This window comes from Crocuta crocuta, unplaced genomic scaffold, assembly GCF_008692635.1.
Source record: "Crocuta crocuta isolate KB4526 unplaced genomic scaffold, BGI_CrCroc_1.0 scaffold97, whole genome shotgun sequence".
NCBI classification, from domain to species: domain Eukaryota; kingdom Metazoa; phylum Chordata; class Mammalia; order Carnivora; family Hyaenidae; genus Crocuta; species Crocuta crocuta.
Window position 1 is genome coordinate 3,250,511 of NW_027531999.1, and position 25,996 is coordinate 3,276,506.

Here is a 25,996-nt window from a genome sequence, read left to right on the forward strand (position 1 = left end):
TTGATTACTTACTCATTAAGGAGCTAGATCTGAAGCAGGGGGGAGTGATGCTGACAGAGATGGAAAGACGAATTAAGCATGCTTTATCCTGGAAGAGCTGGCTGACTGGTGGGGGAGACAGACACACAGAGAGAGGATGACAATACATTGTGATAAGGATTATATAGAAGAAAGGAAAGTCCAACACCAAGAGGAGCAGGGAGGGCAGGTAGAATTGGGAGGTCCTCGTAAAATTGACATTTCAGCACTGTCATGAAGGATGAAACAATTCTGCGTGTGGAGAGAAGGTAAAAACACCCTGTACAGATAGTCTGTCCTGTACCAAGACAAGGAGGCATGAGAAGGAGCAGTGAGAAGCAGTGGATGGAGAGGTGAGGCTGGAAAGGCAGATTGGAGCCAGATTAGAGAGGACCTGGCACATCTTCTCCAGGGGTCTATTTTTCATCTTATAAGCAGTGAGTAGACTCTACAAACTTTTCACCCAGACAGTGAGTGCTTTGTGATAAAAATTTGTACCGTAAAGAAGATAAATGAGTTGGCAATGGGGGATAGATAGATTGAATGGAGAAGAGTCTCATTCATTGATTCATTTGCCATTGAGCACCTACTATGTGCTAGGCACCTTTCTAAATGCTGGCTACCCAGAAGTGAGTAAAACAAACCCTAGTGGTCATAAAGCTTATATTCTAGTAGGAAAGAAAGGCAGTAAACAAAATAAATAAGTAAAAATATAGTGGGTTAGATGGTGGTGAATCCCAAAGAGAGAAGTAAATCAGGAAAGTGGGATAGCAAGTGTTAGAGGTTTACAATTGTAGATCATACAGTCCTCACAAGTTTTGTTGAGAAGGTGATATTGAAATCTGAAAGAAATGAGAAAAAGGGTAATGCAGGTGTTTGGGCGAAGAATATCCCCAAGCAGAGCAAACAGCTAAGACCCTTATGCAGGAGTGTGTCTGGCGTGTTGGACTAGTAAAGAGGCCAGTATAGCTGGAGCAGAGTAAGCAAGAACAAAGTGGGGTGATGTGATCAGAAAGGTAACCGAAGGTCATAAGATGACTACAGTTCTAGAAATGGTGAAGGTCAAAAGCTAAACTAACACAGGGGCCCTGGTGAAGAATAGTAGAAATAGTCAAGAAATATTTCAGGCGCTTGGTGTCTGAGTAGAGTACATGAGGAGGAATAGAAAATTCCAGAATTACTACCTGGGGTATCTGGAAGAAGATGATGCCATTAGTTGAGATAAGAGGAACAGGAGGAGGCAGTGTCAAGGAGAAACAGACAGGGTTCAGGTCTGTACTGAATTTGAAATGTCCGAATGCCTTGCAGGGAGAGATGATCATAGGTAATAGAAAATATGGCCCAAGCTCAGAAAAGTGAGCTGGAGATTAATATTTGGACAAAAATTCTAATTAAATCCATGTCTTAATCTGTTCAGGCTGCTATAACAAAAATACCGCAAACTGGGCAGCTTAAACAACAAACATGTATTTCTTAATTCTGGAGGCTGAAAGTCCAAGATCAAGGGATTTGATGTGCAGTGGGGCCTGTTTTCTGGTTCATAGATGGCATCGTGTTGTGTCTTCAGATGGTGGAAGGACGAGAGAGCTCTCTGGGGTCTCTTGTATGAGGGCGCTAATCCCATTCATGAGGGCTCCACTCTCACGACCTAATCAGCTCCCAACGGCCACAGTTCCTGGTACCATCACCTTGGCAGTTAGGTTTCAACATATGAATTTGGGGTAGAAGGAACTAAACATTCAGATCATAGCAATCCATGAAGTGAATGAGATTGGTTGTTTAGCCAATGTTATGTAGTAGGAAGGGGACAGAGGATGGGATGATGGGAAATATCAGCTTTTACGGACCTGGCACAAGGAGAGGGAGAAAACAAAAGAGAAAGTGTTTAGATTGGAGGGAGAAGAACCCGGAAGAGACCGAGGCAGGTGTCCTGTTCACACTGGCATCCATGGAATCAGGCAGCACCTGTGCAAACAGTTCGGAAGCAGGTCATTGCTGGTGGCTCTTGATCATTTTACCAACAGATACCACTGAAGACCAAAAAGGTCATAAAATCCTAATGTAAATATGTTTTAAGAATTTTTTAAGTTTTGGGGCGCCTGGGTGGCTTAGTTGGTTAAGCGTCCGACTTTCACTTAGGTCATGATCTCACGGTTCGTGGGTTCGAGCCCTGCGTCAGGCTCTGTGCTGACTGCCAGCTCAGAGCCTGGAGCCTGTTTCAGTCTGTGACTCCCTCTCTCTCTGACCCTCCCCTGCTCACGCTGTCTCTCTCTCTCTCTCTCCTAGAAATAAATAAACATTAAAAAAAAAAAGAATTTTTTAAGTTTATTTATTTATTTTGAGAGCGAGAGAGAGAGACAGTGCGTACACGCACAAAAGTAGGGGAGGGGCAGAGAGAGAGAGGGAGAGAGAGAATCCCAAACAGGCTTGAGCCCGCCAGTGCAGAGCCCATGCCGGACTCGATCCCACAAACCGTGAGGTCATGACCTAAGCTGAAGTCGGATGCTTAACCAACTGAGCCACCCAGGTGCTCCATAAATATTTTTTTAGTGGTTTTGGCTCTTCCTCTTGCTTCTCTTTCCCATATCCCTGAATCAAATCTCCTCCTGTCTGCTCTTCTCTTTCTTTCCCACTTCTCCTCCCTCCCCACTGCCCTTACTTCCATTGGCCATTTCTTAGCTTTCAGATGGCATTCAGAGATAGTCTTTTTATTTCTTTTCTAGCTCTTAGTATTAGAAAAACATTTAGCCTTGGGGCACTTGAGTGGCTCAGATGAGCATCCGACTCTTAATTTCAGCTCAGGGCATGATCCCAGGGTTGTGGGATCGAGCCCCGCGTAGGGCTCCACCTTGGGCATGGAGCTTGCTTAAGATTCTCTCTCCCTCTCCTTCTGCTTCTCTCTCCTATTCATGCTCTCTCATTCTCTCTAAAATAAGATTTAAAAAGAAAAACATTTAGTCACACAAGTCAGATTAACGTTTATTTTATATCAAAAAACCATATTTGATGATAATTTCCCAGTTACTGGTTTTTCTTTTTCCCTCGTGGTTTTGTTTGGTTGTTCTTGTTGTTGTTTTAGTTAACAGTTTAAACATCAGTAATGCACAAAATTCAGTCTTTTCTGTTTTGGGGTCCCCATGAAGTCAATATTTTCTGAAGGTAGAGACCATGACGTGTTTTGAGCTGCCATGGAGTGTGTCCACCTGGGCGTCAGGCCTGGGCTGTGTCAGGGGTGCTGAAACTCAGTCTCACTCTCTCGCTCAACTTTTCCAGTCCCAGCAGCTGTCACCAATCTGAGGATCACAGAGAACTCGACCAAACACCTGACCTTAAGCTGGACCACCTCAAAAGGGGAGCTCAGTGGGTACAACATCTTTCTGTACAACCCAGATGGAACGCTTCAGGAGAGAGCTCAAGTCAACCCACGAATCCAGAGAATCTCTTTCCAGAACTTGCTACAAGGCCGAATGTACAAAATGGTGATCGTAACTCACAGTGGGGAGCTGTCTAATGAGTCTTTCATATTCGGTAGAACAGGTAAGGCCTGGACCCAAGCAGGAACATCCTGCAGGGAAATTGTCTCAGTATTCACTGGCTTTTCCTTGTTCTGTCCGTAGTTCCCTCTTCTATCCATGGTCTAGGTTTATATGAACTTTGTGGCCTTCAGGCTTTTTTATCCTAAATCAGACCTTTGATTATACATCAGAAAAGCCTTTGCACTGGCTTCTGCTCTGTTGCCACCACTCATTGACCTCACGGGGTTTGGTGGAAAAACGAATCTGGCTTCTCTATTTGCCACCAAACTGCCACAAGTGGGTTGTAACCCATTGTGCTATGATTCAAGCTGTGCCCTTCAGCTTTCTACAGGGCATGTGTGGAGGGGAGGGCAGGTCCGGAGAAGGGCCTCTACTAAAAGGACCAAGCAGTGACCACAGTGAGACAGAAACACGGCACTGGATGAAAGGAAAGCAAAGCGTTGCAGGAAAAGGGGAGAAAGAGACATCTCTCTGGGCTGCCAGTAAGAAACTGAATCCACTCTTTTTCCATAATTTGAGGCCATTGTCTTATTTTCCCATTCAATTTTTTTTTCTCTCATCTGACAATAGTTTTTGAGTGTTTTGTATGCCAGGCACGGGGCTCGCTGCTAGAATCTGACTGTGAACAGCACAGATGAGGCCCCTGACTTCAGAGCTCTCATTGGTGGAGAGGGAGCAGGGCCAGACAGCAGATTTTTAAGGGACATGACTTAGGAACGCCTTGAAGTCTGTGAAGGAAATAAACAGTATGTTGTGACCGAGTAACTTGGCAGGATGAGAAACTACAGTAGACAGAGAAAGCATTTCAGCTGAGCCCTGCAGGTGAGGGGAATGCATCCCAGGCACCCAACACAAGTTCTCAGTGTGTTTTTGGAAGGGAATGAAAATGAGCAACAGATATGGATACACCTAGACCCTGAATAGAATTGCCTTGATGTTACCGTTTCCAGGACAATCTGCCCTCTGCGCGTCTTCCCTTATCTGCTCATTCATGTTGAAAGTTCCTCCATCAGGAGACAACAGTCTTCACTCCCCAGAGAAGAACGAAGCTTAAATATCCACAGGACAGGTGCCAGCGTGACTAAGTTACACAGTGGTAGACGTGACTGTTCGCACCCTTTTCCCAAGTGAGGCTCTACCAATATAGATTTGGGTAGGAAAACGACTGAGGGAACTGAGAACCTACAAGAGAGTGGAGAGGAAGCAGGGAGACCCAGGGAAGGATGTTAGAAGGGCCTGGGTGAGATGGGCCAGCCTAGAAAGGGCTGGGACCTTTTGTGGATATATTCAGGGCCTTTCCTAAGGTAAGTTATGAACTGTTTGATGAGTTTTAATTAATCATTTCTGAAGATTCCATTTTAGATGTTTATCAGGCTATGTGTGGTGAGCATATGGAAGCCACCACCTGTGCTGGTTTGTTTTTATTTTCATCTGTACCACATCTCTAAACCACCGGCCCCTCAACTTAAGTGCCCTCAAGTGCAGGCAAGCAAGATCTGACTCACATGCCCCACATAGCTCATATTCTCACCTGTAAGCCAGATGCCTTTGCTTGTAACTCCTCTGTCCTCAGTAAAGGTTTTCGCTGTGTTTAAGTCCCAGCTTCTGTGAGCAACCTCCGGGGATCCAATCGGAACATGACGGACAGTCTCTGGTTCAGCTGGAGTCCAGCCTCTGGGGACTTCGACTTTTATGAGCTGATTCTGTACAACCCCAATGGCACGAAGAAGGAAAACTGGAAAGACAAGAACCTGACAGAGTGGCGTTTCCATGGCCTCATTCCTGGAAGGAAATACACGCTGTGTGTGGTGACTCACAGTGGGGATCTCAGGAACAAGCTCATGGGGGAGAGCAGAACAGGTAAGGAGCTGTTGCCAAAGGCCAAGTATTGGTGGGGAGTAGCTTCTAAAGACACATTTGGGTTATGGTTTTAAGAAGAAGAAAGAAAATCAGTAATGGAGTGCCACGTGCTAACCCTTGGGAAGGCACTACAGTACAATGCATAAAGGAAGCACACCTTATCCACTGTTCCGTAGAAGATCCAGGAGAAAGATCTAGGTCCTTAGCTTAGCTCTGCCGCTTACCTATGTGAAGCTGGAAAGGTCACTGAATATCTCTAAGTCTCAGTCTTCATATCTATAAAATGGGGATAATCATATACACCATCCCTGCATTGCTATCGGCAATGCTTCCTAATTTTTCATCTTCTGGGCATATACACAGATAACATTAATCTGTATGCCACTCTGAGGTCAATGAATAGAGCTACGTGCAACTGGGCATAATTGTGGATTGTAGCCCTCACGCCTCAAAATCTAATGGAACCTTTGCACCTTTGCACACGTGTAACCCATTCAGGGCACACTCATGCTCCACAACACCCTGGTAAGGAATCTCTCATTAGGAAAATTAAAGAAAATGTGTGTAATGGGGCGCCTGGGTGGCTCAGTCAGCTAAGCATCCAACTTTGTTTCAGGTCACGATCTTGCAGGTTGTGCGTTCGAGCTATCAGCACAGAGTCTGGAGCCTCCTTCCGATTCTGTGTCTCCCCTCTCTGTACCCCTCCCGTGCTCTCTGTCTCTCAATAATAAATAAAAACGTTAAAAAATTTTTTGGAAAGTGCATAAAACATTTGAGGACCACCACTGACACATAGTGAACACTATAGATAGAAGCTTCTATTATTATATTTTCATATTATTTCTTCCTACAAAGCACAGTAAGGTCTGTCTAATGTCACCCAGCTCTCTTATTTGTACATGCTATGTACATAGACATGTTTATGTGATTTCTTCATGTTTTCCTACATACAGCCCCAAGTCCTCCCAGTCATATATCATTTGCTGATGTTACAAACACATCTTTGGCCATCACCTGGAAGGGACCACCAGACTGGACAGACTACGATGACTTTGATCTGCAGTGGTTCCCCAGAGATGCCATCACGGTCTTCAACCCCTACAGCAACAGAAAATCAGAAGGGCGCATTGTGTATGGTCTTCGTCCAGGGAGATCCTATCAATTTAGTGTCAAGACTGTCAGCGGTGACTCCTGGAAAACCTATAGCAAACCAGTTTCTGGATCTGTGAGGACAAGTATGACATGTTTTGCTACTCCTGGTTCTCAGATGGAGTGAGGGGGAATATGTGTTGCAATTTCTTATTCCAGTGAGGCTTGGTTTAAATCCACATTTTTGCTTGGGGTTGGTTTGATTTGAATTCAGCCAGAAGTCTGTGTAGACTTGTTCATTCCTTGAACATTAACAACAGTGGGCACTAAAGAGGTTATCTCTGCCCTCGTGGAGTGTGCAGTTGAGTGGGATGTGTGATGAAGGAAGTATTTGGCTCTGTAGAAACTCATGGTAGGGGCATCTGAGCCAATACAAGAGAGCTTTCTGGAAGAAGAAACTTCCAAATCAAAACCTAAGGAAAGAGTAAGACTCACCAGGTGGATATGGGGAAAGAAGTAGAGAATATTCTAGATAGACAGAATAAAATATTCCAAAACAGGCAGGAGAGAGGAACAGCAGAGTTTAGTTAGCCAGAGCATAAAAGGTCAGGATTAGGAGAATCAGCTCATAAAATGTCTTGTGAACCACAATAGTGATTTCCACTTTATCCTCAATCAATTGGAGCCACCAAGGGATTTTCAGCCAAGACCTCACAATCAGATTTGCACTATAAGAAGTCACTCTGGGTACAGTGTAGAGAATGGACTGGAAGGGGCAAATTAGAAACAAGGGGATCAGCTAGGACACATTGCTGTACATCCTAAAGATAAAAATACTTCAGCAATGAAATATATATCAGTTTCTCCCCCAAAGCATTTTGGAATAGACACAACAAACCTCAAAGAAACAAAGGTTTTCAGTATAGAAACCTCAACCCAAATATTTATTTTTCAATAATACCTATATATGTAGTTTCTACAACCAGATCAGATAGTGGTTATTTATAAAATATATGGTTGAAAATGAGAAATTTAAACAAGCAGTTGTTAACAAACATTAATCTTATAAGAATTATAACCTATACTCCATAGTGTATCCAGAGAGCAGTTTGGAATTAAATAGTTGAGTGTCAAGAGAAATACGTGAGAAATACTTAGAAAAAGAACTAAGAGTTTTAATTTACAGTGAGCTCGGGATGGGTTTTCAGTGGCTTATTGTGGGCTATATCACCAAAACAGGTGTTCAGTTAAGAACTCAGTAGAGGCTGGGCTGATCACATGGCTTCTGGAATACTGTCTTCTGTCCTGGGTGCTGGAATTTAAGAGAGGCATTTACCAAATGGAGCACGCCTACCCGGAGAGCTGCTGGTGACAAGAGGGACTCAGTGCTGTGTTTTATGGGGGAATGGCTGATAGAACATTAAGGATCGCATTAGTCAGGACTGGGTTTGGTTGTACAGAAAACCCAACATAATAGAGGATTAAACAACAGAGAAGTTGATCATTCCCATGTGCAATCATCCCACTACTCCGTTTCTCACACATCTGCTCCAGCCACGAGGAGCAGTCTGCAATCCCTAATCTTCTACCTTCCCACCCTGGGTGCCTGGGTTCATGCATTTCTCTGCCAAAAAGCGCCCCTTTCGGAATATCTCAGCAAGGTGTCATCTCTGCCAGAAAGCCTTTGCCAACTCCTGCCCACCACTGACTCCCGGAAGTCGCCTGATGCTACACCTAGCAACTTCTTTCTCCATTTCTTCCGTACATTCTCCTTGCTATCTTGTATTACGGATATTTTGTACTCCTCTCCCTTCCTAGAGGGTAAGGCTAATGCCTCATTCACTTCTGCACTGTTCACAGTCTCTAGAAGAGCACCTTGCCCATAGCAGGTACTCATTTCTTAGTGAATGGGGATGTGACCCGAGGTCTCAGAAGACACGTGGGATTTAGGGGCAGAAAGGAGGAGGGAGCAAGAACTGAGAGAAGAGGTTGAAGCAAATTTCCACATATTCTTTGAGCAGATTATTAGAATTATGTATCAGGCAGGGTATTTTTGAAGACTTTCTCTAAGGCTGAACAGAGAAGATGCTTGGTTTCCAGCTGTGAGCCAGTTTGAAGGAGTTCAAAGATTAACAAGCAGTTAATGTTTGGAAAGACACAATTATTGAGGCACCTGGGTGGCTCAGTCAGTTGAGCTTCCAACTTCAGCTCAGGTCATCACCTCACAGTTCTTGAGTTCGAGCCCCACCATCCGGCTCTCTGCTGTCAGCACAGAGCCCGTTTTATATCTTCTGTCCCCATCTGTCTGTGCCCCTCTCCCACTCTCTCACTCTCTCTCTCAAAACTAAAAATAGAGACATTTTTAAAAGACACAATTATTGCTTGCCTCAAAGGTTAATTCCTTCATACGAAAAATCTTCAGATTGATTCTTTTTCGAATCAAAGAAACTGTTAGAACTAACAGTTAGATACTTAAACTGTTACCTAAACTGTTATGACTTAGCTGATATTTTAGACCTTGATATGTAATCGAAATGCATGCAGCGGCACAGAGATGCTGAGTACTTCAAAGTCATGACTGTCGAGGACAAAGAGTCCTATAACAAAGGAGGAGGTGTCAGGAGAAGGTGGGTTGTATGCCAGATCAGAGCACCAGGTGCTGCTCTGTGAGGATTACTGGGTCTACACATAGTTCCTAGATGCACATCTATGATCTGTTCTGCAAGCAGTGTTCTTAGCGGTGCAGGCACACGGGCCCTGTGCCTGGACAGACCTATGCTTGCTCTCATTGGCTGATGTCACCATTTTGAGATCTTAATAATATTTTGCACATGGCGCATTGCGTTTTCACTTGGCACTGGACCTTGAAAGTTATGTAGCCAGTCCTATCTATGGGGTGTATGAACAAACATACAATTTTAATTTGGGGAGGAATGGCAAGTGGAGAAGAGAGAAAAGGATTACGTTTATAACAGGGACTATAAAATGAAATGGAAGGGGGTTTTTTTGGTGTCCTAAAGGTCAAACATAACTGTCTTTAGCCTTATTTTTTCATTCCCTCCCCACAGTATGCAGTGCTCTTGTCAGTCTTTTTGATGCTTTGATGCCACTGATTAGTGCTTTCTGAACATTGTTACTGTATTTTCTGCTGTGATCAATAAAACAATGGGCAGGCTTTTTACATTGAATATTTGTCAAGACTTTTGACTCCTGGAATGCAACAGGGTGGTCTAGATCTAGATTTTCAAGAATTTCTTCAGAAATTCCTGGGAACAGGGGGCAAGGTAAGGGAAGTCTTAGGGAGGTCACCCCAGCATAGCACCCCTAACCCCAAGGCACACTTAAAGCACAGGATCAGCGACACTCTAATTCAACATATTGGGGAAATGAGACCTTTTCTTTTTAAATATACTTTCTTAACGTTTATTCATTTTTGAGAGGGGGGAGGGGCAGAGAGAGAGACAGAGACAGAATCGAAGCAGGCTCCCACTCTGAGCTGTCAGCAAAGAGCCCAACATGGCGCTCAAACTCACAAACCTGAGATCATGACCTAAGCCGAAGTCGGACGCTTAACCGACTGAGCCACCCAAGCACCCCAACCTTTTCTTTGTTAAATGGCTCAGCTGCTAATACTGAAAATTCAAAAACTATTTATCCAAATCATACAATTTACCTTCCTAGGATGTCATTAGAGATGTAGGCATGCACCTGGTTGGAGAAGCCTATAGAGCCTGTTAATTAACCTGCATGGTCAGGTCACATAAGTGTCTTTCTGTCTGACTATATCTCTTACTCCTTGTAGTATTGTTCACAACAACTAATGAGATCAGCTGCCATTCACTGGGTCCCTACTGGGTCCGGCACTCTGTCGGGCAGAAGGAACTGAATGACCATAAGCATAGCAGGGGGAAGAGCGTGGTGTACCTGGGGAGCCAGAAGCAGTTTCGGCGCCTGGAGCATGAGTGTGAGCAGGAAAGCACAAAAATATAAGAGAGGGACAGAGCCAGGGCCTAGAGGGTTAACAAGTAAGCAATGCCATTTCTTGATTTTCTCATGACAGCTAGTATCTACTGAGCGATTGCTACACCAGCCGCCATCTTCTAGGTGGCTATGAATGGTTCCACTCCCTGAACCATCACGATGATCACAGGAAGTGGGTGCTCCCACTTTACAAATGGGGCGAAGACACCTTAAATTACTTGCCTAAGAAGTCACAGCTGGTAAATAGAATTTGAATTCTGGCAGGCCAAACTGTATTTTTAATCTTTTGGTTATTCAGCCCCACCTTTCAATCTGACTCCACCCCGTAATTTTAGTGGCCACGCTAAACTCAGTGTGTCTTTGTGTTTCTGATCACATTGGCACCTGGGTGATTTTCTAAAGGGACATCATTTTAATTTTTAATGTGTCTCAGAGTGTGAAACTCCTTGGGAGATCCATAATATTTTTTCTTGAAAAACAACCCAAGTAAATTTTGAGACTTACTTATTTTGATCTCAGAGCAAGTAGGGCCCACAGGAGCTGAAAAAAAAACTATGTCTCAGAGAGTTGTAAGAAGTGTCTCTTCCTTTCTCTCCTTTAGAGCCGGATAAGATACAAAACCTGCATTGCCGACCTCAGAACTCCACAGCCATCGCCTGTTCTTGGATCCCTCCGGATTCTGACTTTGATGGGTATAGCATTGAATGTCGGAAAATGGACACTCAAGAAGTTGAATTTTCCAGAAAGCTGGAGAAAGAAAAATCTCTGCTCAACATCATGATGCTGGTGCCCCATAAGAGGTACCTGGTGTCCATCAAGGTGCAGTCAGCTGGCATGACCAGCGAGGTGGTTGAAGACAGCACTATCACAATGATAGACCGTAAGTGTTTCTGGACAGGTGCACTGAGTGAGCACCTTGCTCTTCTGCGCCCATCACCACCACTCACTTGCATGCATGCCTCCTCCACATTAGCAGGTCTTGTTGTCACTTGGAGAAGAGAACCTAGAATCCTCTAGGAAATGGTAACATTTCTCTGTGTCTGGCAGCAAACAAGTTAAATGATCTTAAAGTACTTGAATGAGTTAGTATTTAAATATATCACTTTGCCTGATAGAGTTAGAGCTATCTGTAGAGTTAATGGAGCTTTTAAGCAATTTGGTGTTAGGGCTTCAGGAGACCCTGCTGAGGAACTTTCTCTTTCATTAGGTTTAACGTGCCCCTGGCACATCGCTTCCTCTGCCTGCTCTCCTCTAGAAGAGGAGGAGGTTTTTTGGATCACGAGCTTTCCACACAGACACACACAAACAGACACGCACACGCACGTGTGCACGCACTGAAGCCGGTGCACGGAGACCTTCATTTCACTGATTGTTGGTTACATGGAAAAGTGGAGTTGTGACTCCCGTTGGTTCCTTTTCCTTCCTTTTTCAGGGCCCCCTCCTCCACCTCCGCATATCCGTGTGAATAAAAAGGATGTGCTAATTAGCAAATCTTCCATCAACTTCACTTTCAACTGCAGCTGGTTCAGCGACACCAATGGAGCCGTGAAATACTTCACAGTGGTAGTGCGAGAGGCTGATGGTAAGCGATCGCGGATTATCTGCTGCGGGGCACGGGCACTGCTTTCTCAAAGGTCACTGTGGAGGCTCTTTCTGTGCCAAGTTTTTAAGAATAGAAAACTTAAATTTTTATATAATTCTGCCCTCTCTCCGCTGGATGCTGGGAGATATAACAAAAACTTTCAACAATAAAGCCTATTATTCTCTGGGTTTAATTATTAAAAGGGTGAAGAAGAAGAAGAATAGCAACCACAGCAATAGTACAAATCACTAGCATTTATGGAGCTTTTCCTATGTGCCTGGCACTGTTGGAAGTGCGTTGCACGGATTGACCTACACAGCCTTCTTCACACTCATTCAGTGCTGTTCACTACTCTTTTTGTACCTTCTAACCCAAAGTCTATCTAATTCCTGCAGGCTAATAGTTATAACAGCATTCCATACAACCTCAAGTACGATTGTTAGAGTTTATTATGTCAGCATTTGTCAGACCATCTACAGAAGCGTCATATTTGTCACCGAGGGCTTGTGCGCTATTTCTCCAAAACAGATGTTTGTGTCTGGAGCAGCACAGTATCTTTTACATGTCTTATATTTTTTCAGAATTGTTTAACGTGTTGCACATGAGTTTCTTAAGCTTCTCTGACTATTGCAACCCATTTGTGGACAGTGAAAAACTTTCAACCTGACAATGCTGGAGCAGCTCCTCAGCTGAATAGTACTTTAGCCCACTGGGTATCTAACAGTCTATGTGCATTGACATTTAATTTAATTGTACTAAAGTTGGTTATGCATAACAAATTAAATAATTTCAAGGGCCAGTGGTACATCCCAGATTTACTTACGTCTTGTAATTGGAGATAAATCAGCGAACTGTGGAGAGATTTTAGATTTAATGCAGATGCAGTGAAGATGATGTTTTACTGCATGAATGTAAGGCAGTGACCAAAAAGAAGCCATACCCCAGAAGACAGCCTTGTGGGTTTCAATTATTGATGTCCATGGAGCCAGGCTATGCTCCCCTGGTGAGCTGAGATAACAATCCATCTCATAGAAATGACATTCACAGCATATATGTTTGTCTGAAAGGCAACATTCTTTTCCTTTTTTTCTCTTAAAAAAATTTTTTTAACATTTATTCATTTTTGAGAGACAGAGAGAGACAGAGCATGAGCAGGGGGAGGGGCACAGATAGAAAGGGAGACACAGAATTGAAGCGGGCTCCAGGCTCCAAGATGTCAGCACAGAGCCCAACACAGGGCTCGAACTCATGAATCAGGAGATCACGAACTGAGCCAAAGTCGGACATTTAGCCAACTGAGCCACCCAGGCGCCCCAGCATTCCTTTTCAATCACTGCCAACAAGATAATATTTCCAAGACCCACTCACTTTGAACAAATTTTATTAAACAGGAGTCCAGGATGTGGTGAACCCCCATAATACTGCTCCTTGCAGTGCATCGTAAATGGCATCCTATCTCTATAATATTTATCTTCCTAATTATGCTTTCCTCCAGCCAACACAAAAACGAGCTTGCAATGCCAAAACACACAGCAGGCTGGGTGGACAGGGAAGAGTTCTGGGAAGCGTTCTGCATGAGGGGCCAAATTCGAGCCAGGATTAAACTGTACTCAAGATAAGAGAGAGCTGTACACCGAACAATTATCTGACAGGGTGTGGCACGTGGAGCGTGCCTGTGGGTGACTGCTCTGGACTTGAACTTGATTTCTCTTATCTCTTCCCTATTTCCTAGGTCATAGGGATTTCCTTATTAGCTCAGCTACAACGGTTATTGGCAAAGTAGAGAGCTTATCGAGTGGGCTGACCTCACAGTGGGGAGTGTCCAACTTTCTGGAGTTCTGGAACACATTATCATCTGATGCAATGAGTTAACCTCTCAAACACACACATCGTATTTCCTAGAAAAACGATAGGGTGTGTGTATAAATATACATACGTGTGGATATAAAATTTCATATCCACACACTTTGATTTTCATTCTAGGGGAAGTGAATTAAAATTAACTTCATTAGGAGAATTTCGCAGCCTCCTTCAAGATCAGAGTCTGCACTTTGGAGAGGAGCAGTGATGGTGGGTGAGAGGAGGCAGACATAGAAACCTAGTCAGGAATCACCGACATCACGAGAAAGCCCGTGCTTCACTGTGGGTTCTCTCCCTCCAGGCAGCGATGAACTGAAGCCAGAGCACCAGCACCCGCTACCCTCCTACCTAGAATACAGGCATAATGCCTCCATTCGAATGTATCAGACCGATTACTTTGCCAGCAAATGTGCCGAAAGTCCTGACAGCAACTCCAAGAGTTTTAACATTAAGCTTGGAGCAGAGATGGAGAGCCTGGGTGGAAAATGCGATCCCAATCAGCAAAAATTTTGTGACGGACCACTGAAGCCGCGCACTGCCTACAGGTTAGATGCATTGTTTTACAAGAAGGGACAGGCCGCATGATGGGGTCCTTAGCTGTCTGGGCATCTGATGCACTGAACTCCCATAGATTAATAACCGACATTACAACAGTGCTCTACATGTTACTGGGTCATTTATAAAAGTCGTATTCCTGCCTCCAATCACAGGTAATGTGTAAAGAAGGCCTTCAGCACTGTGCAAAGGCTCTAATTCATTAATATGAAGAAATTGAAGGTTCTTAATAGATTGTTCTTTCTCCTAAAACTCCTTTGGCACAAATCAGACAATTTATTTACTATGTTAATGACTGCAAGGATGTCCAAACAGAAAAATTGAGTGTAGGGGGACCCAAGAAATATGAAGTTTCATCTCCTACTTCTAGTGAGGGCTGAAATTATGCATATTTATTTACCTTCTAAGGCATAGAAAGATGAAAGTGCTCTTTGGTCCAGACAGAACTCTTGAAGTCGAAGGCCTCTGCATGAACAGGAGGACCCTTTCCTCCTGCTAGGATGACAGATGAAAAGAAACAGCTGTTTGGTTTGGCCCTAGGAAGCACAATGGCAGCCAACAGACCCTTCCAGCCATAGGAGTTGGCAGTGCCCTTGGTCTATGCTGTGCTCCCCAAAAGCAAGTGTGAGCAGAAGTACACAGCAACCCAAGCCAGAGTCCTCAAGAAAAAGGGAAGCTTGGCTGCCATCTTGAATAGAAGCTACAGGCATCCAAGATCAGTACTTGTACAGAGAATGTGCTGTCTCTCTTGGGTGTTGGCACAGCTGACATCCAGGCAGTATGGCAGCCAATCAGCTTCTCTATGGCTGGTTGGTTGGTGCCCAGGTCTTGTTGACTCTTACATATTTTGAGTATCATCCCTGAGTCCCAGCAGAGACTTTCCTACATGCTCCAAAAGGAGACAAAGACGTGGCATCACACCTGAGAGCATTCTTAGCTCCTCCCTGGAATCAACACAGGCAGGCTGACAGTTTTCCTAAGCCAGGAAATTCACTTTGGGCAGGAACTCGGTGTAGCTCCCTCTGCCCAGAACTCATCACAAAAATGCGATTTCCACCCTAGCCAACGTTGGCATCTCCAGCATAAATTCATGCAGTCTTATTAGTGAGGTAGGCTCGTATGGCCTCTTCTGGAAGAGAAGACCATATGAGCCTACCTGAAGGAGGTGAGATCTCAGACAGAGTAAAGGTGAAATGTGAGAGAGATCAGAGCCCTGGAATCCTTTAGCTCCTATAAGAATTAAGAAATGCCTCACCTCCTCGGTCACATGGGCTCAAGGAGATTTGAACAAATGCCTCCCAATGACTTTATTCGATTTGTGAGTTGGCAAGTAGAGGCTGTTTTTTGTTTGTTTGCTTCGGAAAGAGGAGAGAAGATGACTGACTCATTACTACGGTTAAGAGAGGGACAATGAGAAGCTCTAGATCACTCACGTCTGTCTAGAGCCCATCACTCTCCAGCACACTCCTTCCCATTCGTAACAGCTGCTGAGGGCCTGGGGAGCCTGCATGGAGTTCACCCACTGCCACGTAGCTGTATAACCTTGGAAATGTCATTTCAGTTCCCAAATCCTCACTTCTCTCCTCTGCAAAACAACACAGGGCTGTCCTGAGGAGGAGTGTAGATGGTCCATCAAACCTGGTCATGTCCTTTCTCGATTAAGGTCTTCCGTGGTGCCCATTCACTTTCAGGAGTAAGTGAAGATTCCCAAGAGGGCACATAAAGCCCTCACCTTCTCCCTCCTCCTTTGCCTCCCACCATTTGCTGAAAGTACACCTTGCCTTTTGTTACCACTTACTTGGAGTTCCTTGACAGTGACATGCGTCTCTTATACCTCCGAGCCTTCACACATTCTTTTCACTCTATTTGGGATGCCCTCCCCTCCCTTGACTAGCTGGTGTATCCCTTCATACACTTCAAAACCCAGCTCAGCCCTCAACTGGCCCCACCTTACCCCCATCCACCTATCAACCCACACTGGGCAGTTTGCCCCAGTTCCATTTCCACAGCACCCAGACCCTCCATCCCTCTAATCCTCACTTACCAGGACTTTTTAGCCCTTTGTTTGGTTATCTACCCTCTTCAATAGACTATAAGAGCTCACAGTCTAATAGAGGGGACAAAACAATTTGGCAAATACTGCCCCCAAAAAGGTACTCATTAAATGTTTGTGAACAAATAAGGGAATCACCCAAGACGCTCTATCAATACTTGCACATTCTTATTATAGCTTAATCAACTCATACCAAGATTATATGTTTTCTAGAACACAGCTTCCCTATATTTCTCCACATTTGGTTCAGCCCTGTGAAAAGCATGCCAGGCAGATAATGCTTGATAAGAGGAGGCATAGCCTTTCAAAGTAGGGGTCATTCACCTAATCACATGCTAAGTGATGTCCTGTGTGGTGGCTGCTGACCCCTAGCTTAATACAGTCAGAATTCTACCTAAGATGATGGCCCTCAAAGCTATCAGGCATCTTTTTTCCAGGGAGAATAGGTACACAGGAGAGAATGGGTGGGGGGGATAGGATTGAAATGAAATGGGAAATGCCAGGTTTAGCTCCTCTGCAAGTTTATTATGTCAACGAATGTAATGTGTTCCCATTTGTTACTGGGTTCCTGTTACTGGGTGTATGATTGATGTCACTCCGTATAGGAAGAGAAGGGGGAGATCATGATGGGTGGGAGGCATTTTGGAAGTTAGCAAAGTGCTGATTTGGCATTGTTTCTATTTTAGAGTATTTTTTTCATGTTTATTTATTTTGAGAGAGAGCACAAGCAGGGGAGGGGCAGAGAGAGAGAGAGGGAGACAGAATCTGAAACAGGCTCCAGGTTCTGAGCCATCAGCACAGAGCCCGACACAGGGTTCAAACTCATAAACTGTGAGGTCATGACCTGAGCCTGAGTCAGTCGCTTAACTGACTCACCCATCAAGGCTCCGCAGGCATTGTTTCTATTGTAAATGAAACGTCAGTGTGACCACAATCAGGTAGTCAGCTTCTCTTGACCTCACTTTCCCCAAATGAAGGAAATTAAGCCACATGATCTCTAACTTTGTGCTATAGATTTCTGATTGTAGACACATATAAAGTTGAAATAATTACTATCATATATCTGTTTATTAAAATAATAATATATGTATACACATATATACATATGTGTGTGTATATATATAGAGAGAGGTCTGTATAAGAGGTCTGTAAAACAGAGGCAGAAATGTTGAAGGACATAGAGGGTAAATAAATGCTGTTAAGGTTCAGAAGGCTTCTTGAAGGAGGTAACATTTTAGCTGAGCATTAGCAAGTAGGGAAGGATTTGAAAATATGGAGTTAGGGACAGAAGGAGATTCAACGTGGAGGGAAGAGTGGGAGTCAAAGTGCAGAAGAAGAAAGATACAGAGTGTTTAGAGAAGAGCAAATAGTTCAGCTTCAAACTGGGAGAAGAGCATGAAGAAGGGTAGCAGGGAAGACAAGACCAGGAAGGCAGGATGAGGCAGGCTCCAGATGGGTGCTAAATGCTAATGAGGTGGTGCTGTCCTTTTCTGGAAAGGGTTTAAGAGCAGAGCTCCTACTGACTCATTGAATTTAAGGCAATCCTATACTAGGTCATTATCTCCTTTCTGGGTTCCTAACAGTTCTTACTCATCTATGTCCGTATTGTATTTTTCATTTTGCACCTAGCATTTCAGAATAGAACATGTCAAGGTTGTCACATCCAATGCTTTTAATTTACAAAGAGAAAACTGAAGCATAAAATACTTGAGGGACCATTTGTCTAATCAGCAACACAGTGAGAGCTGACCCTCAGACCTTCTACTTCCTGGCCTGGGCCCTTTTTACCATCCCTCCAACAGGAGTCATTGCTGTTAAACCAAAATTAAGCCAAGAGAAAATAAGAGCAAGAAATCTGGAGTAAATTTATATCAGAAATACAGAGTCTGGTTTTCTTTCACTGGTTTTCTTTGTTATCTGGAGCAAGACACAGAATCTCTCCAAGCTTCAGGTTCCAACTCTCTGAAGTATTATCATAAGCTTCCTTGCTATATTGGGGAAGTTGGAAATGCTCAAGTAGAACCATGTTTGTGAAGGTTCTTCCGCACTTATAAATCATTATACAAATGAAATTCCTTTCACTGGAGAGACTCAGTTCATTTTCCAAAAGTGCAATGCATTAGCAACACACACCAACTCCCCACCTTCCCACTTAACACAAGCTGACTGCTTGTTACCCGTGAGGGACATCTCGCAATGCTTCCATCCACAGTCTGTTATTCCTGGAAGTACAACTTTTGACTGGAAAGTAGCTTTAAGAGGTGGAAATTATAGACATGGTTGATCAATATGATTGCATTTGGACTTGGACATGAGTTAGAAGGAGGGGCAGAGGGCAGAACGATTTGCCCTGGCCTGTTACTATTTTAGCATTCTGACAGGGCGTGCCCAGGAACTTTTGGGTTAAACAAATCTAGATTTTTTTTTAAAGGAAAAAAGAGACTTCCACTCACTTTCATAGGATTTAAATCAACACTAGGGAAGTTTACCGACATAAATCAAGCCTGATAGTCTCAGCAAATCTACACTTTGAAAGAGAAAGACCTCAAGAGCTGGCCTGAGCCAGGCTTTTTAACTTAGTGCAGGGATGCTCTCCTATAGCTTCTCTGAGAGTGGGTTCTCCTCCAGCCTCTGCTTAAATGCCCTCAATGACTGAGAGCTCACTACCTGTGCAGCAGTTCATACTGTAGATGTTACAAAGTGACTTTATATTCCCAAACTACACTTCCCTATGACTTCAGCCTATTGGGCTTCATTTTACCTTCTAGAAGAAAAATAACGATGTCTATTTCCTCTTCATCGGAATTCATTCCTCTTCAGGGAATTCATGAAATTCCCTTAAATCTGAAATCAACCATCATGTCCCATGAAGTCATTTTGGTCATCATCCTGTTTAATCACCTCAAATGATCTCAAACCCTTTCTAAGTAAGGTATGTCTCCAGAAACTGAGTGAAGCCATTCAGACTGGCCTGACTCACCCAAAGAATATGAGACCAAGGTTTTTTGAGGGGGACAATAGACTTCATCCAGGCTGCGGTTACAACTTTATCTTTTAATAGCTGCTTATTGAATTCAGGGCCAGCTAATCTCCAGGCACCATCCCACATGGACATGTGGACAGCCACCTCAGCAGCTCTCCTGTCCAGGTGGTTGGAATAACTCCAAATGTCAGCTGGAGACTTCTAAATCAACCTCACTGTCACTGTAAATCCAACACAGCCCAAGCAAAGCTCTTCTTCTTTCCCGACTTGAGCTCCCCATTTCTATCAGTGATGCCATTATTCTCTGAAATGACCTGAACTCAAATATTAGGCCCATCCTGAAGTCCTCTCTTCTCTTTTCCAGGCTGGGCCCCATCCGGTCTTTCTTAGTGCCCTCCCCACTGTGGTTCCCTCTGCTGCAACACAGGCATGGCTGCCTCCCTGACTTTCCTCTGATTTCTGTGCCCATGTCCTTTTGCCCCGGAGCCTGTCACTGACATGCTGAACAGAGAAGTTCCATACACCCATCCCCATCGCTATCTATCCCCCTTGCTCTGCTCTTTTCTTCTTGATGGTACATATCACCATCCGGCATACTGAATTTGTATCTATGTTGTCTGACTTCTAACACTAGAGAATGTAACTCTGGGATGGTAGGGTCTTTGTTGCATCCCTGGCAGTGTCCCCAGACCCTAGAACAGGGACTGGCATGTAGTAGGGGCTCTGTAAACATTTGATGAATGAAAGAATAAGTGCATGAATGAACCCAGGTCTATCTGATTCCATAATTCATATCCTACCTTGCATACATATTGACCAGGTGCCCACCTTGTTTCTTCTTGAGCACACTTTCTAGTCAGCTTTACTGTGGACAGCCACTAATTTGCACTTAAATAAATTGGTTTTCCTTTCAGAATCAGCATTCGGGCTTTTACACAGCTATTTGATGAGGACCTGAAGGAATTCACAAAGCCCCTCTACTCAGACACATTTTTCTCTTTGCCTATCACCACCGAGTCAGGTAAGGCTAACTTCCCTACTAACCCACATAGTCTACCAACTGCTGTGTCACTTACAAGAGCCCCTAAGTCTGGTGACTTGGCTAATGGCGAGGGGAACATGTACTTTCACTTGGAATTTAATCTCTATGTGATCATGCATGATGTGGATTAGAGAAATTATTCATACTTCTAAAGGGGAATGGACTGAATGCGCATTAATCTTAAAAAGAAGGTAGAAGTATCAGATTTTTTAAATTAAAAATGAAGTTATTAAAAATAACAGGTAAAAAACATTCAAATTAAGAACTTGCACAGGCCAAAATATAAGGACAAAAGGCTTTTGGTCATAGGTAAGAATGGATGTAAGCAGAAACATAGAAATACATAGGAAAAAAAAAAAAACTAGAAGGAAAAACACCAAAGTATTAGCAATGAGGGGCACCTGGCTGGCTTAGTCAGTAGAACATGCGACTCTTAATCTTGGGGCTGTGAGTTCAAGCCCCACTTTGGGCATAGAGTTTACTTTTTTAAAAACAAGTATATTGAGGCTCCTGGGTGGTTCAGTTGGTTAAGCGTCCAACTTCAGCTCAGGTCATGATCTTGCAGTTTGTGGGTTCAAGCCCCACGTTGGGCTCTGTGCTGACAGCTCAGAGCCTAGAGCCTGCTTCGGATTCTGTGTGTGTCTCTCTCTGCCCCTCTCCCACTTGTGCTCACTCTCTCTCTCTCTCAAAAATAAACATTAAAAAGAAATTTTAAAAAAGTGTTAACAATGAATATTTCAAGGTAGTGAAATTATACAGTGATTTTTTTCCTCTTTGCTTATGTTACTTTTACACCATAAAAAAATGTTAACTTAAAAAAGACTATATAAGTTTATGAAAGAAACTTCCCTAGTGTTTTAGAAGAAAAGCCTGAATAAGAATAGTAGCTAATATTTGCTATCACCTTTGTACCTGAAATAGTTTATCCAGTCTTTCCTATAGCCTTTTGTGGTAGATACTAGTATCATCTCTATTTCAAAGGTGAAGACCTGAGACGCCAAGAGGTTTAAGTAACTTGCCCAGGATAGTGGAAGTGGAATCCTGGCACTTTCTGCTGGAGTCCTTAACCTCTGCACTGCATTGCCTCAGAATATTCCCATCACTCTGAAAACAGCCTCCTCTTTCAGCACGTTGTTCCTTGATACCGTCTTCTGTCCCCCGGTTTCCCTGTAGCCAGTGTTCCACGATGCTTGGTCTCAGGAAGTTCTTCTTCATAGCTAAAACAGTCTCTCATGCTGCATGACAAAAGATGACTCAGCCTCACAAACACTCCCGTCTATTTATGCCAAATATAGGGATAATCTCCCACTTTTCAAACCAAAAAGGGATCAGAACACAGTTAAGAGGACTTAGATGTGTTTGCTTATAATTTAAAGTTAAATAGGGGCATTGTAAACACAATTCTTTCCTATCTGAAAACAACAAAAACTGTATGTACCCCAGCAAAGGAAGATAGTCAACTTACCTCCAAAAAAAGAATATTAACCACAAAAAGAATATTAAATGTGATTGTGTTGATTTAATGAATCTTGAATAGCAACACTGAATATATAAAATCCAAGGGCTTCAAGTGCAAGTTCAAAAACGGGTTGCTCCATAGACCTACATGTAAGAGCTGAAACAATGCAATTTTCAAAGAAAACGTAGGAGTAAGAATCTGTGACCTAAGATTAGGAAATGATTTCCTAGGTCTGATAGCCATAGCACAAGCAACAGAAGGGGGAAAAAAAAAACAGATAAATGGACTTGATCAAAATTGAAAACTTTTGTGCTTCAAACGAGACCATGAAGCAAGTGAAAAGACAGCCCACAGAATGGGAGAAGTTATTTGCAAATTAATATCTGATAAGGGTCAAACGTCCAACATATGTGAAGAAGTGTTACCTTACAGGTCCATAATAAAAAGTCAAACAAAAGGGGTGCCTGGGTGGCTCAGTCAGTTAAGCATCTGACTCTTGATTTCAGCTCAGGCCGTGATTTCATGGTTCATGAGATCAAGCCCCGTGTCAGGCTCTGCACTGACAGTGTGAAGCCTGCTTGGGATTCTCTCTCTCTTTCTCTCTCTTTCTGCCCCTCCCCCACTTGCTCCCCCACCCAAATAAATAAACTTAAAAAAAAAAAGTCAGATAGCAAAGGCTATGAATAGATGTTTCTCCAGAGAAGAAACACAAATGGCCAATAAGAACATGACCAGATGCTCAGCATCATTAGTCATTAAGGGAAATGCCAATCGACACCACAGCAAGACACCACTTCACACCCCCTGGAATGGCTGTGATCAAAAGACACTGACAAGTGTTAGCAAGGATATGGAGAAATTGGAACCCTCCTACATTGCTCGTGAGAATATAAAATGGTTTGGCTGCTCTGGAAAACATTTCTGCAGTTCCTCAAAATGTTAAACCTAGAGTTACCACCTATCCAAGCCAGCAACTCCACTCCTAATTATATACCCAAGAGAAATGAAAACACATGCGCACACAAGAACTCGTACACGGACATTCGTAACAGCATTATTTATAATAACCCCCAAATAGAGGTAACCCAAGTGTCCAGCAGCGGATGAATGGATAAACAATATGTGATAGATTCCGTACAATACTATCCACCTATGAAAAGGAATGAAGTACTGACCCCATGCTACAACATGGATGAACTTTGAAAACATTTTGCTGAGTGAAAGAAGCCAGTGACAAAAGACCCTTATTTATGATTGGATTTATGTGAAATGTCCAGAATAGGCAAATCCATGAAGACAAAGTAGAGGCTTGGTTGCCAGGAGCTGGGGAAGGATGGAGAGTGACTGCTAAGACGTATGGAGTTCCTTTTGAGGGGTGATGAAAATGTTATAAAATTGAATGTGGTGATGGATGTCCGTCAAACTCTGTGGCTATACCAAAAATCATTGAATTACACAATTGAAATTGGTGAATTAGATAGTATGTGAAAATTATATTTCAATAAAGCTGTTTTAAAAATATGCTACTCTTACCTATTCATACACTCCCAGAGGTAGTATCATACCAGATAATTAAAATGAAATTTCATTAAAATAGCTCTCAGTAATTCACTGGATTTGCAAAAGTCCCTGATGCTATTTATTACTTGTTTCATATGAATGAAATAGGATTTTTAAACTTTTATTTTTTTAATTTATTTTATTTTAAAGATTTATTTATTTTTGAGAGAGAGAGAGAGAGCGTGCGAGCATGGGAGGGGCAGAGAGAGAGACAGAGAGAATCCCAAGCAGGCTCCTCACTGCCAGCACAGAGCCTGACGTGGGGCTCAAACCTGTGAACCGTGAGATCGTGACCGGAGCTGAAGTCAAGAGTTGGATATTTCACTGCCTGAGCCACTCATGCGCCCCTGAAATAGCATTTTTATCTTGGTGGCAAACTGCTGGCCTTTGTCTCAAGTGTCCTAAGCTTTCCATAACAAGCACAAATAGGTCCAAAATTCCTTTATAAGCCGAACACCATGAACTTCAAACACGCAAGGACTGACCTGCTGTTACAGTGTAGAAGCCAGTGTCTCACCTTCCTGGCTGCACTCTCCTATCATGAGATAGTAAATACCTCAGCATGGCTATCATTTGAATTCTTTCATAATAATGTTCCTAGGGAGACAGGATTTCAGTAGCTCGCTTCCTGGTTCTTTAGCACTAATTTTCCTGCCTGGGTTTGTTATTTCCTTCTGGATTATTGTAGAGCCTTTATTTGGAGTTATTGAAGGTGTGAGTGCTGGTCTGTTCTTAATTGGCATGCTGGTGGCTGTCGTTGCCTTATTCATCTGCAGACAGAAAGCTAGGTGAGTACAAAGATCCCTGAGGTGATTGGGCTCCCCAACTTTAAAGGTGCGATTGAAAATGCCCTTTCGCCGGAAAAGTAAGAAGGGAAAAGAATTTCCTTTCCCCTGGTTAAATCATCTTTGTTTCTCAAGAAAAACAAGTCGAACCTTCCAACAATGACTTACTTTTTTTCAGCCTCTCCACAGACCATTGATGAATTTGGCCCTAACCAAATGACTGAGGGGCGAGTCTGTAGTTTCATTTGAATGTGAAATAACTCCTTTAGCTCCTGAAGACAGAGATGTCTGTGAATTGCCCACCCAACTGCTTTTCTGAAATATGCTGAAAAGTATGGTTGACATCACCATTTCATGGTCACATTTGCCATGCTAATTTAAGAAGGGACCAAAAAGAACCAAATAGCATGTGGCCCCAAAGCCACGCCCCCTCCTCTTAGGGAATTTGTTTTATTTGGCACATCGTCCTCCCTCTTGCAGTCATGTCTTGCATCTAAGGTTTACCGGGGGTTTTTTTTAAGGAAAGTTTTATTGAGAGTGTGGGAAGTGATTATGACCTGTAGCCAAAAACCAGAAGACAAATCTTCAGCTATTGCAGAGATCCGTTTCTGAGTGGGAAAAATCTATTTCTTCTTTATGTTCTTCCTCCCCTCAAAGAGACGTTGGCTGAGTGTAAATCTACATGAATACTGAAAAATCCATATTTGCACAGACACGCACAGCCTCACCATAAATGGAAAATTTTGTTTGAATCAAGTTTCGTGATCAGAATATAAACCCTCTCCCTTATGTTTCAGCCATGGGCGAGAAAGGCCCTCTGCCCGCCTGAGCATTCGCCGGGATCGACCATTGTCTGTCCACTTGAACCTGGGCCAGAAAGGGTGAGCACCACATTTTCCTTCACATAATGTATTGAGAGATGAGTTGATTGTCTTATGTGAGATTTGCTAACGAGGTCTTTCTTCTTTTGGCGTCCTTCACAGTAACCGGAAAACATCTTGGTAAGAGAGAGAACTCATTAATTACTATATTATCTGCTTTTGAAATACAACCCAGATTGGATACGGCAGTTTCCCTTTATGTCAGTAATTTTCTTTTTTTTCTCTCTCTCTATTATACTTTCAACTATAGCCCAATAAAAATTAATCAGTTCGAAGGGCACTTCATGAAGCTGCAGGCTGATTCCAACTACCTTCTGTCCAAGGAATACGAGGTACAGCTGGGGCTCCGTGACGCTTTAGCAGTCATAGTCCTTAGCAGAGTTTCCCTTCCAGCCTCTCCCGTGGAGTCACAGGCTGATCAGGCTCAGCAGTCAGAATGACACGTAGCATCTGAGGCTGAGCGCTCTTTTATGCCCGAATCCATTCCCTGCTCATAGACCACTAGTCCCAGAGGCCAGTCTGATCTCCAGAACAGCACAGCAAGCAAAGGGCTACTTGGACAAGATGTTAAGAAAGAATGAACAAATCTCAGATGTAAACCTAATTCTATTACTTAACCTGGCACTTTGCTTGACTGGGAGACAATGTGGTTTGGTGAAAAGTGCCCAGGCTTTGGATTCGGTTCCCAGCTTTGCCACCTGTGTGACCTGGGGTAGGTTAGCGATCCGGTCTGAGCCTCACCTGTAGAGTGG

General features: G+C 43.4%; 1 protein-coding gene across 1 annotated transcript in view; it reads left to right on the forward strand.

The window, feature by feature from the left end:
* Positions 1-25,996, forward strand: part of PTPRB (protein tyrosine phosphatase receptor type B) — a 114,127-nt gene that overhangs the window by 72,466 nt on the left and 15,665 nt on the right. Inside the window, exons 17-27 of the mRNA XM_077775265.1 lie at positions 3,292-3,555; positions 5,151-5,414; positions 6,368-6,649; positions 11,086-11,364; positions 11,917-12,066; positions 14,228-14,471; positions 20,432-20,538; positions 24,267-24,366; positions 25,161-25,244; positions 25,347-25,364; positions 25,495-25,576. Of these exons, the coding sequence (XP_077631391.1) occupies positions 3,292-3,555; positions 5,151-5,414; positions 6,368-6,649; positions 11,086-11,364; positions 11,917-12,066; positions 14,228-14,471; positions 20,432-20,538; positions 24,267-24,366; positions 25,161-25,244; positions 25,347-25,364; positions 25,495-25,576 (1,874 nt within the window). The remainder of the gene's footprint in view (positions 1-3,291; positions 3,556-5,150; positions 5,415-6,367; positions 6,650-11,085; positions 11,365-11,916; positions 12,067-14,227; positions 14,472-20,431; positions 20,539-24,266; positions 24,367-25,160; positions 25,245-25,346; positions 25,365-25,494; positions 25,577-25,996) is intronic.